The following is a 16,027-nucleotide window of genomic DNA, read 5'->3' as shown; positions in this document are numbered from 1 at the left end:
TCTAACCAAATAAACACATGCTAAGATGTACATTAGCATCGCTAGCCATTTCTGTGCATCTGCCACTTTGTGTGTTCTTAGTATTTGCGTGTGTTCAAACTAGATGAGTTTCTTCCACGAGGAAGATGTTGCTTTCCTGTCGAAACAGAAGTACAATGGATTGGAGTCTGTTTATACATTATGGACTCGTGTGAGTATTAGCATTTGTGTGAGTGTGTCAAAGAGAAAGAGAGAGAGATATACTGTAGATGTTGCTGCAGGGTTAGTATTCCCCCTTGTCTGTCACACACTCACAAACAAATACACACACACACACACACTCACTGTCACGTCACACAGCCACTGCAATGCAGGGAGGGGAGAAGAAAAGACTGTCTCCACATTGTAGTATGGGAATCCTACTAAAACGTACTGTTAATAAATGTGCTAGTGCTAGTGTGCTAGTGACCAGCATCAGGTTCTTAAAGGGATAGGTCCCCTCCCCCCAAAAAATTTACTCATCCACTTAATGTTGCTTAAAACCTGTATGAAACACACAAAAAAGATATTTTGAAAAATATATATTTTTGTCTTTTTTTATAAAATGGGATGTTGTTTTTGGACCCCATTGACTTTCATGAAGTAAAATTGAATTGAACAGTGACACATTTTTCAAAATATCCTCTTTTGTGTTTCATAGTTTTGGGTGAACTGTTCCTTTAACCAGTGAGATTTACTTGGTCAGCCAGCTGCGTCAGATAGACCATGCTAGTCGGCCACTTTTACCAGCAAGTTTTGGTGAATGGTTATGCTAATCCGCTAATCCACTAAAAACAGCATTTGCCAGTATGAAAGTTCAGGGCAAAACAATTATTATTTTCTATTATGTGATGGAGAGACCTTGAAGTTGTCTTCCATTACTGTTTTTACAGTACAGTGTTCTTACTGTTCCTATGCATTTTATAATATTTACGTGGGGTTCGCTGTTTTATATTTCCTGCTTTGGCTAAGTGGGGATTGCCTTAAAGAGAGTGAGAACTGGATGGGAGCACTCATTTTAACTATTTACGGAAATGTTGTGCAAATGTAGTTGTAGTAGGTTTTATCCATCCTATTTATTGACTTGTTCCTAATTATCTTGTGTATCTATTTATTAATCATATGGTGAGGCATATGTGTGTATTTAAGGCAATGTGCTTTCATTTCTACTGGAGAAAGTCTTGTGCTGTCATGTTAGTAATGACACCAGTGTGTTTTAAATCAATAGAGGAAGGGAGGATTGGAGGATGGATCATGATTTTTGAGGGAATTTGAACAAGGTTATTGTAGCGCTGCTTGAGCGCACTGAAACTCTGGCCTCAATAGATGAAGTTTTTTAAATGTTTTATTTAAAACCTGTTTTATTTCTCTTAACCATATTTATTTGCACATTTTTGCACATCTGCTTGTATTAAACATATTTTTGGATGCTAACATCGCCCTGTTTTTACTTGCTGTGATTCTCCTTGTGGTCCCTATCACATTATATGATTGTTGTATATAATATTTCTTTCTTGCACAGATTTCCTATTTTATTTTCTCCCTTAGTTTTTTTTCTTTCATATTCACATTCCGTGCTTCGATCACATTCTCGAGCATGAAGTAAAATCTTGATTCCAGAAGCATCAAATCCCTCACATTCTGTCTTCACATTCTTTTTTTCTTTTTTCTTTGCATGTATAGCTTTTTAACCTCCTCTCTCTGTACACTCTTAACACCTGTTAAAGAGTAATGGTGGTCCATCATCGCCACCCTCCTCTAATTATCATGATAACAGATGGCAGGTTGTGGGGGTGCACAAACAGTTTTTTTTATCCCTTAGTGCTTCTCCATAATCATGTTGCAGAGAAAGCTATAATGTTTCTGAAAACGAAATGAGACTCGTTTAATAACCAAGTCAGGGTAAATTATGCCTCTCACTGGCAATGCATGGGCATTTCTCAGTACAGTAAATACCACTTTTTGTGAGCTATATCTAATGTTAAAAAGTTATCACTTCACAGTTTTGTCATACTGTGGAATGAAAGTTAGAGAATAGACAGAGAGATGAGAAAAACTGTCTAGGCATGTAGGTGCATTACAGAGAAAAAATGATTGACCCCTGTTTCCTTAAGGATGAAGTGCAGCCATCATTAATTAGAAATGCAAAAATAATGAATTTTCGATTAGTTTGAACACCTGGTTTTAACTGGTGATGATGATTTTATATTAATTTATATAAATAATTATTTATTTAATGTTATGTATATAATTGCAGTACTGCTCAAAGTTTGAGGTCAATAAGATTTTTTTGGGGTGAAAAAAATGTATACTTTTATTACATGAGAGTTTTATTTAGGGTGATGAGGACTTCCATCAGCCTGAAGAGGGTTTATTCTGAGAGAACAACCGGCTGTATGTACATTATCCCGCTTATTACACGGCTACTTGCCACATAAGTAAATAATTAGACACGAAATATTGATCTGAGTTGAAATATTTTATTAGGTCTTTAAACACAAAGCTTCCGCAGAGAGAGCAGTTACTAGCATGGCAAGTTCAAACTAACATTAGACGGACATTTAAGAGATACAGTATACAGTCATACCACTTATTACACAGCATTTCACCACATCCATAATTATGGAGATAAGAGATATTGATTTCAGATTAAACTGTTTTAAAATCGTACCTGTTTGTATCTTTTAATCCAACAGTGTACAAAACAATAGTCACAAAATGGCAGCAGCTGCATTTGTATGAAACAAGAGAGAGCTAGTTCATGATACTGGATGGCATAATTAAATAACTGTACACAAAATATTGATTTGACTGAGTTTTAATATTTTATTAGCTCACCAAATGCAAAAATTCCACGAAGAAAAAATGTTCCTAGCAAGCGTATATCGCTGCTGTCTTCATTAATCCGGATGAGCCTGTGTTATCCGTTTTCAGTGGTTGTTATCAAGGAATAATATACCGCTGAATGGCGCGATTGACCAATCAGCATCAAGTATTCCACAAAGCCGTGTAATACGTTTTTTTAAGCAGTTTTTTTAAGACCTATTGATCTAGATTCGTAGACATCAATAGGTAGCTTATTTAATTCATTTCCCTGAAATTGTATTTTGACAATTATTATAAAAATGGCTTACTCATCTGACTTTGTATATTAAGTTGGCATAAGAGAAAGAATTTTAACTTCACATTTGTTCTTGCAAATGTTTGTAATGTTTCAGTTTGGTGTATTTCTCAACCATGAGCCTTATGATGATCAATAGGGTCTTTTGTTTATGTGGATAAATCACTATATTATGAGACTTCACACTTTAATAAGCATACACACTCATATTCTTACATAACCTGTGTCGTAGAGCAGGGCTCCCCTGATACCTCTGTGCAGTACAGTGTGTTCATGGATGTGTATGTATGTGCATTTTTCCCCACAGGGAGTTTGCAAAAGAGCGAGAGCGTGTGGAGAAAAGACAGGAGTTCCTGAAGCTCCGCAGACAACAGCAGATAGAGAGGGAACTGACCGGTTACTTGGAGTGGATCTGCAAGGCAGGTCAGTCTCTAAAAATTAACAATATCTCCATTAACACTTATAGTAATCGCCACAGGACCAAAGACATTCATGCGTTTTTCAAGACCTGAACCTGAGAATGTTCTACAGTACATCACAATCACCAGAAGGCCTCGGTCAGTTCCCTAGAGAGCATTTTGTTCCCTTGTGTTTTTCCTCCCTTGACTGTTTATCTCACTCACTTCCCGGATCTCTGTTCAGCCGCAATGGGAGCTGATGTATCTGTGCCTGTCTATTGCTCATCACTTCCTCTCTCCATGGCAACCAAATAGCCTTCCTCTCACTTCACCAGCTGGTTCATCCCCTCAGTCTTCCCATGACTGCATGTAACAGCTCTTTCATCAGCTGCTTCACCTCAACAGTCAATGTCTTGGAGATTTCTTTGTCTGTAGATTTGCACTGATCTGGGGCCAGTTTAGTAATGGTCTTCTCAAGCTCTACTCATCATAGGATTTTGACGTGTTTCACACATTCTGAGTACACAATTTCACCATTTTTACTGCGTGATGCTGCATCCCTGAAACTGCAGTAGAGTTTTATTGGGTCTCTCTTGCTGAAATCAGCAGAAAATACATTTGCTGTATAAATGTATCTATATCTTGATGGGCCAATATTTCAATAGTCCAATGGTGGTGAAATTGCAAACAGGTTCTTCCGGGTTGAGTGAAGAATGACGAACTTCAGTCTGATTCGGTTGTGGTCGGAGAGTCCTCTCACCCAAGTGGAAAGTTACAACATGGTTTGTTGCAACTGTGAGGCCCTGCCAGCATGGGGAGGTCCTGCAACGTCGCGGTCAGACCGGATGTCTCTAGTCTTTTCCATATGACCAGCAACAAGAAGAGACCGGGTCACTGAGATAAATCAAGGCTTAGTTAGTTCTGGCAGGTTATATCAGTCAAGCTCGCATCAGCTGACTTTCATCTGGTTCACGTCTACCTATAGGAATACAACGCCAATCACAGCATCCCTATATATAAGGTCCATTCAGTATAATAAGCAGATTTATCGTGTTGCTCAGGAGCTTATTACCCTCCTCCATCCCCAGCTCCTCCTCTCGTCCAGTCAGGACTTGGCCTTCTGATATTCCTCATTTTTCTCGAATTATGTTGTACATTAAATTATTGAACATTAAATATATCTGCAATACATTTATGTTGGTTCTGTTCTGTTTACCCTAAAGGAGGTTTATCTGTTCTCCCTGCTCTTATCATGCTAGGCTGCATGGATGGGCAGGGAGTTCTTGCCCAGAACAGAACCATACCGCCAATCCAAACTGTATGCTAATTGTCAATCATCTTTGACGTTAGTGGTCCTGACAGCGTGCCCTTTTAGCTTCTGCAGAGGTCACACCTCTCAAGTTTGGCTTGACCAATGAAAAGGTTGTAAGTTCAAGTGGGAAAAGTTCCTTTGTTTGGAAGCCGACTCATCTACATGATCATTGTGGATTGGCAGTATTTTTGTCTCTGATTAATTGTTACTCTGATTAATATAAAAAGCATACAATGAATGATATGAGGAGGTGATATACACCGATGTGTAGAGAGTTAAACGAGGATCATTTTGACATGAAACATGATAAGGTTACATTATCTAGTTAAGGCATGCATAAAACAGTATGTCCTGGGGAAATGCATGTTCATTCATAATGTAGAAAGGTTTGTCTATGAATTAATGGAGAGAAGTCTGTTTTATGGGCATTATGTGTCTGTTTCAATAGGAATGATGTGAGAGTGAACACTCTGTTTCCATGTAGATGCACATGCAGGATGTGTGAAACAGGCCTCAGCATGTGGCATTACGACAAATGATCATAACAAAAATGAATCAGAAAAAAATGGATGACAGGATTTTTTTAAAGTTTAGAAAGTTTTAGCTCTGTAAATGTTGATGTTGTTGGTCTTTTATAGTTCTGGCTCATCCATTATCTAATACTGTAGTTCCTAGTTTAGGATGGCACAGTTTCTTGTAAAACTTCTGATCTTCCACCAGCTCAGGAGTTAATAAGCTCTGTCACAGCATGTGGTATCCTCCCTTTTGTTTCCCAGAAGCCCACTAGAGCTCTTCCATGGGGATTTAATTGACTTAGACAGGTGATTTCCCAAACTCCTCCATGGTGGCCCTGGCTGTAATGTTTTAACACCATAAAATCATAATGGAATTAACTGCTTGCATGTGCTTTGACTTCGTCGTGTATCTATCTACAGCCATTATAGTCAGTTAGATCTTCACTGCATTGTTTAAAACGTTAATGTGTTGGGCGATACAGTGCTCACTGCTGTCCCTGCCTCCTGCTGGATGTTAGTTAGATCTGCAGTGACAGCAGTAATTACTGTGTGTGGCACCAGGTTACAAAAAGTCTTTTAGTGGTCGCTTTTGTCTACCTTTTATCCTGTTTATCCACCTGTAAACCAACCACAACACAGAACAGCAACAACCACTTAAAGTATAGTGTGTGAGAGTAGTAAAATATATTCTTTGTCTCAGAGGAAGTCATGCTTGCTGAAGAAGATAAGAATGCAGAGGAGAAGGAGGATGGTGCCTGGTATAAGAGGAAATGCAACAACCCAGGTAATCATTGAAAAATGAATTATTATATGTAAATTACATGAGCAGAATAAATAAATAATAAATAATAATTAACAATATGGTTACACTTTATTTCTATAGTCCACTCTAGATATTATCTAGAATAAGTATAAGTAGTATAAGTAACTTACATGTCAATTAATTCTTAATAGAGTATTAGTTGACAGTTTGGATTAAGATTAGAATAAATTGACATATACTTGGAAATTTACTTATAGTCAGTAGAATATTTGTTGGGGAACCATTAAAATAAAGTCTTAGCAGATAGTAAGCAGGCAGTCTACTAATACTCTAATGACTGGTACTTGACATGCAGTTGCAAAATTACATATAGTTAGTAGAATGTCTAAAATATATGATTATAATTTATACTACTACTGTTTATTCACTTGCTTTCCAACATTTTCTAGTATTGAAAAGAGCCAAGAAGAGCAAAAATGACCTCATTAATGCAGAAGAAGGAGAAGACCACTTCACTGACATCTCATCGGTTGGTAAGTTCCAGGCCCCATGCCTGTGTCCTTTGAACTCTTGGTGGACGTTCTCCCAAAATCAGCACAGAAAATGAAGGGATAGTGGATAGATAGATAGATAGATAGATAGAAACCCTCTCCGCTCCATCATCTGTGAGTTGTTGTGAACATCTCTCTCTCTCTCTCTCTCTCTCTCTCTCTCTCTCTCTCTCTCTCTCTCTCTCTCTCTCTCTCTCTCTCTCTCTCTCTCTCTCTCTCTCCCTCTATCCCTCTCTCCGCAGCTCCCCAAGGCTCTCCATTCACCCGTACAAGTGTGAAGAGCAGCAAGAACGAGAGCTCTTCGTACTTTCGCAGAAAAGAGAAGAGGTTTCGCTTCTTCATCCGACGTATGGTGAAGGCCCAGAGCTTCTACTGGACCGTTCTGTGTATAGTGGGACTGAACACACTGTGTGTGGCTATAGTCCACTACGACCAGCCCGAATGGCTCACATATGCACTGTGTAAGTGAACCGCATCTTTTAAAAATCACTGCAGCTCTCTGGAGAATCACAGGTTTATGTGAACAATATTTGAACATGGCTTAGGCGCATTGGGAGCGATTTAAAAAACTTTGAAAAATCAATGCAAAACAAGGGCTTTTAAGTACTATGCTACTTGTCTTTGCATTATTAATTGTTCAACTTATTTTAAAATTTGACTCAAATTAGCTTTAGTTTTTAGCCTTTGAATTTGACATAAAACTGACCCTGTTGTTGTGACTGAGCTATGTTTCTTAAAGCACAACTGAAGTGAAGTTGAAGCATTGAAACATGCAGCGTTATCAATATGCTGATTTAATTTACACTGAAACAGGCAAACATGGCAGGACATATCAAGCAGCTCCTCCCCCTTTTAAAATATCCAATAGCGTTTCGTTTATATCACAGCTCAGCCATTGAGCTCGGTAAAGCCGCATTTGCCACAACTTCAATTTTGAATTCATGGGGACTTTTAAAGGGATAGTTCACCCAGAAATTTTAAATTAGCCCATGATTTATTCACCCTGAAGCCATGCTTGGTGTATATGACATTCTTCTTTTCAGACGAATACAATCGGAGTTATATTAAAATGTCCTGGCTCTTCCAAGCTTTGTAATGGGAGTGAATGGGCACTATTTTTTGAACTCCATACAAGTGCATCATATCCACGATCATAATAGTGTCCCAAACGGCTCCGAGGGGTTAATGAAGGCCTTCTGTAGCGAAGCGATGCGTTGGTGTAAGAAAAAAATCCATATCTAAAACTTTATCGACTAAAGAGTAACACTTTACACTTTACGATGTATGACGTAGGATGTAGGTGACGCCTCTGGCAGTTCAAACAAACAGAGCTGGGCAACCGCATTCGTCATTACGTTGTGCGTCAAGTTCAAGGGTTACTCTTTTGACGTATATCGATGTGTGCGGCCATCTGCCAGAAGCTAGTTATTTTAGTCGATAAAGTTTTAAATATGGATATTTTTCTTACACCAACGCATCACTTCACTTCATTAACCTCTCGGAGCCGTTTGGGACAATTTTATGACGGATATGATGTACTTGTATGGACTTCAAAAAATAGTGCCCATTCACTCCCGTTATTTAGCTTGGAAGAGCCAAGACATTTTTTAATATAACTTCGATTGTATTCGTCTGAAGGAAGAATGTCATATACACCTAGGATGGCTTCAGGGTGAGTAAATTTGGCTAATTTTCATTTTTGGGTGAACTATCCCTTTAAGTTAAAAAGAAGATTCATTCCATTAAAAATGTAATTAATTTAATTTCAAATAATCAAGGCTGTATTAAACTGATCAAAAGTGACTTTTTGGAAATTGGACAAACAAAAATGATATTTCAAATAAATGTTGTTCTTGTGATTTTTATTTTCATTATAGAATCCTGAAAAAAAAAATCACAGTTTTTACAAATATATAAAGCAGCACAACAGTTTTCAACTGTCAACATATTAGAATGATTTCTGAAGGATCATGTGACACTGAAGACTGCTGAAAATTCAGCTTTGCCATCACAAGAATAAATTGTATTTTAAAATATGTTAAAATTAAAAACAATTATTTTAAATTGTAATAATATTTAAACAATATTACCATTTTACTGTGTTTTTGATCAAATAAATGAAGCCTTGGTGAGCATAAAAGACTTCCTTCTAAAACAAACAAACAAACAACAACAACAAAATTTACTGATCCCCAACTTTGGAACAGTAGTGTATATAGAAGTCACAATTATGTTCTGTTTCGTTTTCCTTGTCACTGTTTCCTGTAATCTTTCCTAATATATCTAAGCCCTCAGTTTTCCTCAGTTCATGGCCTCATGGTAAAGTGAATGGTAAAGTTATGGTAGTTGTGTCATATTCTGTGTTTATTAAAGTTATTCCTGATTATTCATTCTGCGTCACGCATCATCTGTTGGATTGCTTATTTAGCTCACTGTTACAATAGAACATAAGTATAAGTATATTGGTATCATGGTATTTTTCTTGTTAAAACAGCCCTAAATAATTAAAACAAAAAAGTGTGTGTCGGCTTGTTGGGATCCACATCAGGGGTGCAATCTGTTTTCACAAGTTCAATTCATTAGTTTCTAGTCCACACAGCATAGAGTCCCCTGTGCCAGATTGGTGCCAAAAATGACAAAAGAGCATTGCCCCACCTCCTACATTTACCTCTGCTTGCATGCCAGCTGCTACTTATCATTAATTGGCATTTAGCTGATGCTTTAATCCAAGGCCACAAACAGTAAAGTTATTGCAGTGACAGCTCCCCCAAGAGATTTAAGGGTCACAATGTGATGGAGGTTATGATTTGCCCCTTTTAAGGTTTAAATGTGCAACCTTACATTTACATGCCCAGTTCTTTACCCATGAGGCCACACCATTCTGACTTATCATCGTCAGACCACTATGATGGCCGGGATGATTATTCTTCAGATTATGTTACTTTGAAACCTGTTATAGAAGCAACAAAGTATGAGGTTAAAAAGTGTCAGTAGGTTATTACATCTTTCACTATTGGCATGCCTTAGGGGCTGCTCACACAGAACGTGTTTTTCCATTCCAATGCGCTACTTTTCCATTGTTTTCTATGCAAACACACACTAGAAGGATGTGTATGGCCATTGCATTTTAGACGCAAAGACGCGTTCTGTGTGAACGGCCCCTTAATGATCTTATATGAATGATAAGTGATGTGACTGACAAAGTCTTTTGTTAAATGTTTTCTTTGTTTATATAGATTTGGCGGAGTTTGTGTTCCTTGGTCTGTTTCTAATAGAGATGAGTCTGAAGATGTATGGCCTTGGGCCCAGGACCTACTTTCACTCCTCATTTAACTGCTTTGACTTTGGGGTGAGTAACGTGCCATCAAATACAAATGATATGTGGGACCAACTACGTGTTCAGTCAGTGCCAGGGGTTCTGGCACCAAGACAATTCTTGTGTTTTTTTTTTTGTAGGATAAAACAAATGCTGATTAAATATGATATATATGATCACATTTATAATTATAATTTATCAAATTATTTCCATCCGGCCTGGGTCTCTGCCTACAGTGCGTTATGCTGGCATAGGCTCCAGCATCCACATGACCCTAAATAGGACAAGCAGTTTGGAGAATGGATGGATAAATGGATAGTATTGCTTAAAACGCTTTAAATGCTGTCTTTGTTATTTTTTTTAGGTGATTGTGGGTAGCATTTTCGAGGTGATCTGGGCAGCCGTAAAACCAGGAGCCTCTTTTGGCATTAGTGTGTTGCGAGCACTGCGTTTGCTGAGGATATTCAAGGTTACCAAGTAAGAGATCATAATTCCCTGTGTTAATCTGTGGTGCTCTGCAGATCAATGGCCTAAATTGATCATATTTATACCAAGACATGGTTGAATGCTTGATTCTGATTGGTTCACAGTTTCAAATTAAAGGATTAGTTCAGTTTAAAATGAAAATTAGCCTATGAATTACTTACCCTCAAGCCATCCTAGGTGTATATGACTTTCTTCTCTCAGCCAAATGCAATCGGAGTTATATAAAAAAAATATCTGGGCTCTTCCAAATTTTATAATGGCAGTGGATTGCAACCAACAGATCGAAGCTCAAAAGCGTGCATCCATCCATCGTAAACAAACTCCAAACGGCTCCGGGGGGTTAATAAAGGTTAAAAAAGGTTAATTATATTCATGAAAAAATATTCATATTTAACACGTTACAAAGTAAAATTCTAGCTTCCGGCCTAGTGGCCATACACGGTCTACTTGCCCCTAATGCGCAACTTACGAAATTTATGACGTCGAAAGTAGCGTAGTGCGTCATGGCGTAGCGTAAATATCAGCAGTACGTCGCATTACTCGCTTAAGGTGCGCTTGAGACTTAAGTGGAATCCGTATGTTTGTTTGGCCAGAAGCTAGTTATTTTACTTTATAAAGTTTTAAATATTAATATTTTACCTACACAAACTCATCATTTTGCTTCAGGGGGCCTTTATTAACCCACAGGAGCCGTTTGGAGTTTGTTTATGATGGATGAATCCACGTTTTTGAGCTTCAATCTGTTGGTTGCAATCCACTGCCATTATAAAACTTGGAAGCGCCAATATAATTTTTTATATAACTCCGATTGTACTCATCTAAAAGAAGAAAGTCATACTGTATACACCTAGGATGGCTTGAAGGCGAGTAAATCATGGGCTAATTTTCATTTGAAAGTTAACTAATCCTTTAAGTTTCTGATTAAAGTGGAATAACTGTCTCTGAATTAGGGTGGAAAAAGCTTAATTAATATACCTGGGGAGTAACAAGCCTTCCAATTCCTTATGTGGCTGTATTAATACTGTAGTTATTATGGAATGTTTCTGTAGGTATTGGAACTCGTTACGTAATCTGGTGGTGTCTCTACTCAACTCAATGAAGTCCATCATCAGTCTCCTGTTCCTGCTGTTCCTCTTCATCGTGGTGTTTGCTTTGTTGGGGATGCAGCTCTTTGGAGGACAGTGAGTACTGCACATCATCTAGTCCATGTTCTCGCTTTTGTTTTTGCTTTAGGTTTTACACTGCCAACTTTTACAAGCCAACACAGCCCCAGAATAGCTCATCATGCAAAAGTAAACAAAAAGTTTGGATAACAGAGGCATGTATTTTAAAGTTTTAGTGGTTAGTTTCTAATTCTAATTCTAATTGATTTCATGCTCTCAGCAGCCAATAATTTACTGCACAAACAAATTGTGGATGGCACAAACCATGGTTGTACGTGAATATGTATTTAATGGCTATTGACAGACTAGATTCTACCAAGAGACAGAGGAATTTGTGCCAAAATACTGTCAACAAAAGATATGGAAGTATTTCTCCTCCTTAAATATTCCTATTTAATTGGTTATCCTTATTATACACAATTATATGGTTAGTTGCATTTTATTACCTTTGTTTTTTCCCGCCTCTCTGAAATCAGAACAGACCTGTGACGTGCCCCACTTTTGGGTTGCGACCCACCAGTTGAGAACAGCTGATCTAGGCCCTTTACTTTTCAGAGCACTTGTGTGATGTACTTTTCACCAAAATTGATAAATCATCCATTGACGTGGAAAAAAACTGCCCATTGTTTACGTTCCTCTCTGCATAAGCGTCTGTGACTCTTCCAAGCCCTGCCGTTTCATTTACCCCTCAGCCACATGTTAACAAACATGACTGAGTTGATCCAGACGGCGCAAGTTTTCATTTCTCTGTTCCATGAATTATTAATCATATGCTACAGCAGAGGAATTGCCTCTACGCACGCTTCCCATGAGGTAAATATCAGCTAAGATGCGCAAACATGCTGTCATGTGATCTACTTCAATGAGAAGAGTGCTAGATAAACAAATGGGCGGTGCGGAATGAGAAAATGTTATTGAAACATAACAATGTGAGGATAGCTGCAGGAGAGACTATTCCCCCCGATGGCGAATATGTGAAGTCTTTCCAGATCTGTGCTTAGTGAAATGAGAAATTGCTTTTGTGCCTCTCTGATACTCGATTTCAGCTCCATAGAGCATTAATATTTAAGACTGTAGATGGACATGATAAACTGACTGTCTGATCCATGAAGTCATTATCTGGGCTGGATGAAATAGACGGTGTCATATGTTCAGTTGTGAAGCACATCAGAGAGCAGAGCTGCTGAAAACAATGAGACCAGATAAAATATTCTCACTTTTAGAATGTTTAATATATATATATATATATATATATATATATATATATATATATATATATATATATATATATATATATATATATATATATATATATATATATATATATATATATATATATATATAGAAAGCCTACACATTTATATGTATATATATATAAATATGAATACTAAATTTACGTAACTTGAATACTAAAGTTAGACAAAGAAACACTGTTTGCTAACCAGGTTGAACCCTATGTAAAAAGTAATGTTTTCGTCCTCACTTAAGGTGAAAATGCTGAGCAATGACACAATCACAGCCAACCAAAACACATTTGATAATTAATATGCAGCTATGAGGATTTTGAACCGATGAGATTTCAATGTGTGCGAGGCTTTCTAGCACATCACAGCATAAATAAAACCAAAAGATCGCTTTTATCACCGTTATGAAAGTTATACAAACAAATGGAGTATGAAAGTTATATGAAATCATGATAAGTTTAGACATGACAGTATACCATTGATATGTCACTGAATATAGAAATCACTTGTTTATAATCATTATTAACTTCTGTTTGCTTCATTGTTATTGCACTATTTTCTTGAAATAAAATGAGGAATGGTGGTTGGGCAAAAAAAAAAAAAAAGAAAAAAAAAAGAAATCACTTTTATTTTCCAAAATAACATAAACAAGCCCTTGGTTGTGAAATGTTTCTTCTCTCTTTTTACGCATTTCTCTACATTCTGTAGTAATGAGGCCCCTGCAGAGCCCCTGAGAGTGTACATGGAGGAGAATGGTGAAGAAGAAAGCATATTTATTATGTTTTTGTTATTAACTCCAGAGATACAGAGAGGAGAACTCAGCTCAGCTTTTATATGCAGATGAAACATTATTATTGGAACATATCAATCCGTTTTTGCTGTCTTTGCGAGCAAACAAATTAAAAAAAAAAAAAAAAAGAAAGATTTTGAAATAAGAGCAAAACTGGCTCCTACTGTAAGCATCCACATGAGACTCATCCAAGAAAATGATTCACTGCTCATCATCTCTCTTCTAGGTTTAATTTTGAAGATGAGACCCCGACGACCAACTTTGACACATTCCCAGCTGCTATCCTGACAGTGTTTCAGGTATTGACTGTCTGGTGATATGTGTCTGAAGGCTCTCGTTTGATATTTGTATTTCCATAATGTATTTTATCTTGTCAGATTCTGACAGGAGAGGACTGGAATGCAGTGATGTATCATGGTATCGAATCCCAGGGAGGAGTGCACCGGGGAATGTTCTGCTCTGTGTACTTCATTGTGCTCACACTGTTTGGAAACTGTATCCTTTATATACTGTAGAACATAGGACTGTCATTGAATTGAATGCTTTTTAATGGCCTAATTTTATTGAGTAAAGGAAACTACTTAATATGTACAAATGACACTCATCGTAAAATATAAAGCCCTTCGTATTGTATGTATAAACTGAAGACACCATACAGAGGTAGATTTCTGCAACATTGCTCTTTATTAATGTCCCCAAAAAAACTATATTACTCTGTTTATTTTAGAATGCACAGGTATTAAATTAAATTAATTAATTAAATACAGTGCTATGCATAAGTTTAGACACCCATGCTAAAGTTGACTAAAAAGAGGAATAAAAAATCATCTTTTGGAAATTGAACTTAATGCCTTAATTAAAAAAAATTAGGAAAAATCCAACCTTTAAGGACACCAATTTTCTTTGTGAATGAATAATGTATCGTAAATAAATAATATATATATAATAATAATAATGATAGCTGGTTTGATTTGCATTGAGAGATGATCTTATGGAAAGTACTCCATGCCAAACTCTAGGTATGGCGAAGGCTAGTATGTGATGATGTGGGGCTATTTTAATTCCAAAGGCCAAGGGAACTTTATCAGGATGCATAGTATCCTGGATCCATGAAGTAACTGGCCTTTAAAAATAAAAATCTGCCTGCCTCTATGGGAATTTAACTTAGGGGTGTCCAGACTTTTGCACCCTGTATTTTAAGGAAGAACATTTATTTATTTACGATACATTATTCATTCACAAAGAAAATTTTAGTCCTTAAAGGTTAGATTTTTCCTAATTTTTTTAATTAAGGCATTAAGTTCAATTTCCAAAAGAGGATTTTTTATTCCTCTTTTTACTCAACTTTAGCATGGGTGTCTAAACTTATGCATAGCACTGTAAGTAAGTAAATAAGTAATAAATAACTTCGCCCATATTTAGATTGAAATTATGTGTGTAAAGTTGTTTTTGCTACTGATTTGTAAATAATATTTTCATATGAAAGTGTTTCTCCATTTACTGTTAAATGGGTGCTACATACAGCTATATGCATTTTATGTGTGTATTTAGTATTTTATAAATTACACAACAGAATGAAGCACTTGTAATGTCAGATTGAATTTAAAAGTTTGGGGTTGGTGAGATTTTTTTAATGTTTTTGAAAGAAGTTTCTTATACTCACCAAGGCTGCATGCATTTATTTGATCAAATACAGTAATATCAGTTATAATGTAAAATATTATAATAATTTAAAATAACTGTTTAAATATAATAATTCCTTTAATACTTTTAATACATTCTAAATGTTATCATATTAAGTAATCCTTGCTGAATAAAAGCATTCATTTCTCAAAAATAAAAATAAAAATCATACTCACCCCAAACTTTTGAACGATAGTATAAGGACAACCTGAATGTTTTACTATTTTATTAGATGCCCACTTTCACCCCAATTCCTTAAAGCACATTTGATCAGACACTCTCCTAAATGTATTTTTGGCCATTGCTGTTGATAACCTTGCCAATGCACAAGAACTCACCAAGGTTGGTTTTGCATATTTAGGTCCTGCATATGAGCATATGTACATACAATGGCAATACTTAACTTCTGGCACTGTCACACACACATCCGTACCTGCACACCCACCACATGAGTCTCACATGTTGTTTCGCTATGGACTGATAGTTTTATTAGTTTCATAAGACTGTCTGTTAGGGTTCTTTTGATCTGACTGATGTTTGCCCTGGTCAATAACTCAAGGTAATGAAGCTTTCAGCCCATTATGGGATTTACAGCCTCACGTAAAGATGGCATCTACTGTATAGGGTCGTAAGGCTCCTGGGACATCACTATTTTGATTTGTTGATG

General features: G+C 36.7%; 1 protein-coding gene across 1 annotated transcript in view; it reads left to right on the top strand.

Annotated features, from left to right (window-relative positions):
• cacna1ba (calcium channel, voltage-dependent, N type, alpha 1B subunit, a) overlaps positions 1 to 16,027 on the top strand; it is a gene marked incomplete at its 5' end in the record, with an annotated part of 113,269 nt that overhangs the window by 54,071 nt on the left and 43,171 nt on the right. The window contains 10 exons of the mRNA XM_081364570.1: positions 3,447 to 3,562; positions 6,065 to 6,148; positions 6,577 to 6,660; positions 6,921 to 7,139; positions 9,915 to 10,027; positions 10,359 to 10,471; positions 11,530 to 11,661; positions 13,904 to 13,976; positions 14,055 to 14,172; positions 15,635 to 15,702. Of these exons, the coding sequence (XP_081220696.1) occupies positions 3,447 to 3,562; positions 6,065 to 6,148; positions 6,577 to 6,660; positions 6,921 to 7,139; positions 9,915 to 10,027; positions 10,359 to 10,471; positions 11,530 to 11,661; positions 13,904 to 13,976; positions 14,055 to 14,172; positions 15,635 to 15,702 (1,120 nt within the window). The remainder of the gene's footprint in view (positions 1 to 3,446; positions 3,563 to 6,064; positions 6,149 to 6,576; positions 6,661 to 6,920; positions 7,140 to 9,914; positions 10,028 to 10,358; positions 10,472 to 11,529; positions 11,662 to 13,903; positions 13,977 to 14,054; positions 14,173 to 15,634; positions 15,703 to 16,027) is intronic.

This window comes from Scardinius erythrophthalmus (assembly GCF_964197995.2).
Source record: "Scardinius erythrophthalmus genome assembly, chromosome: 5".
Lineage (NCBI taxonomy): Eukaryota > Metazoa > Chordata > Actinopteri > Cypriniformes > Leuciscidae > Scardinius > Scardinius erythrophthalmus.
Note: the sequence above shows the minus strand (reverse complement) of the source record. Positions and strands in the feature narration are given on the sequence as shown.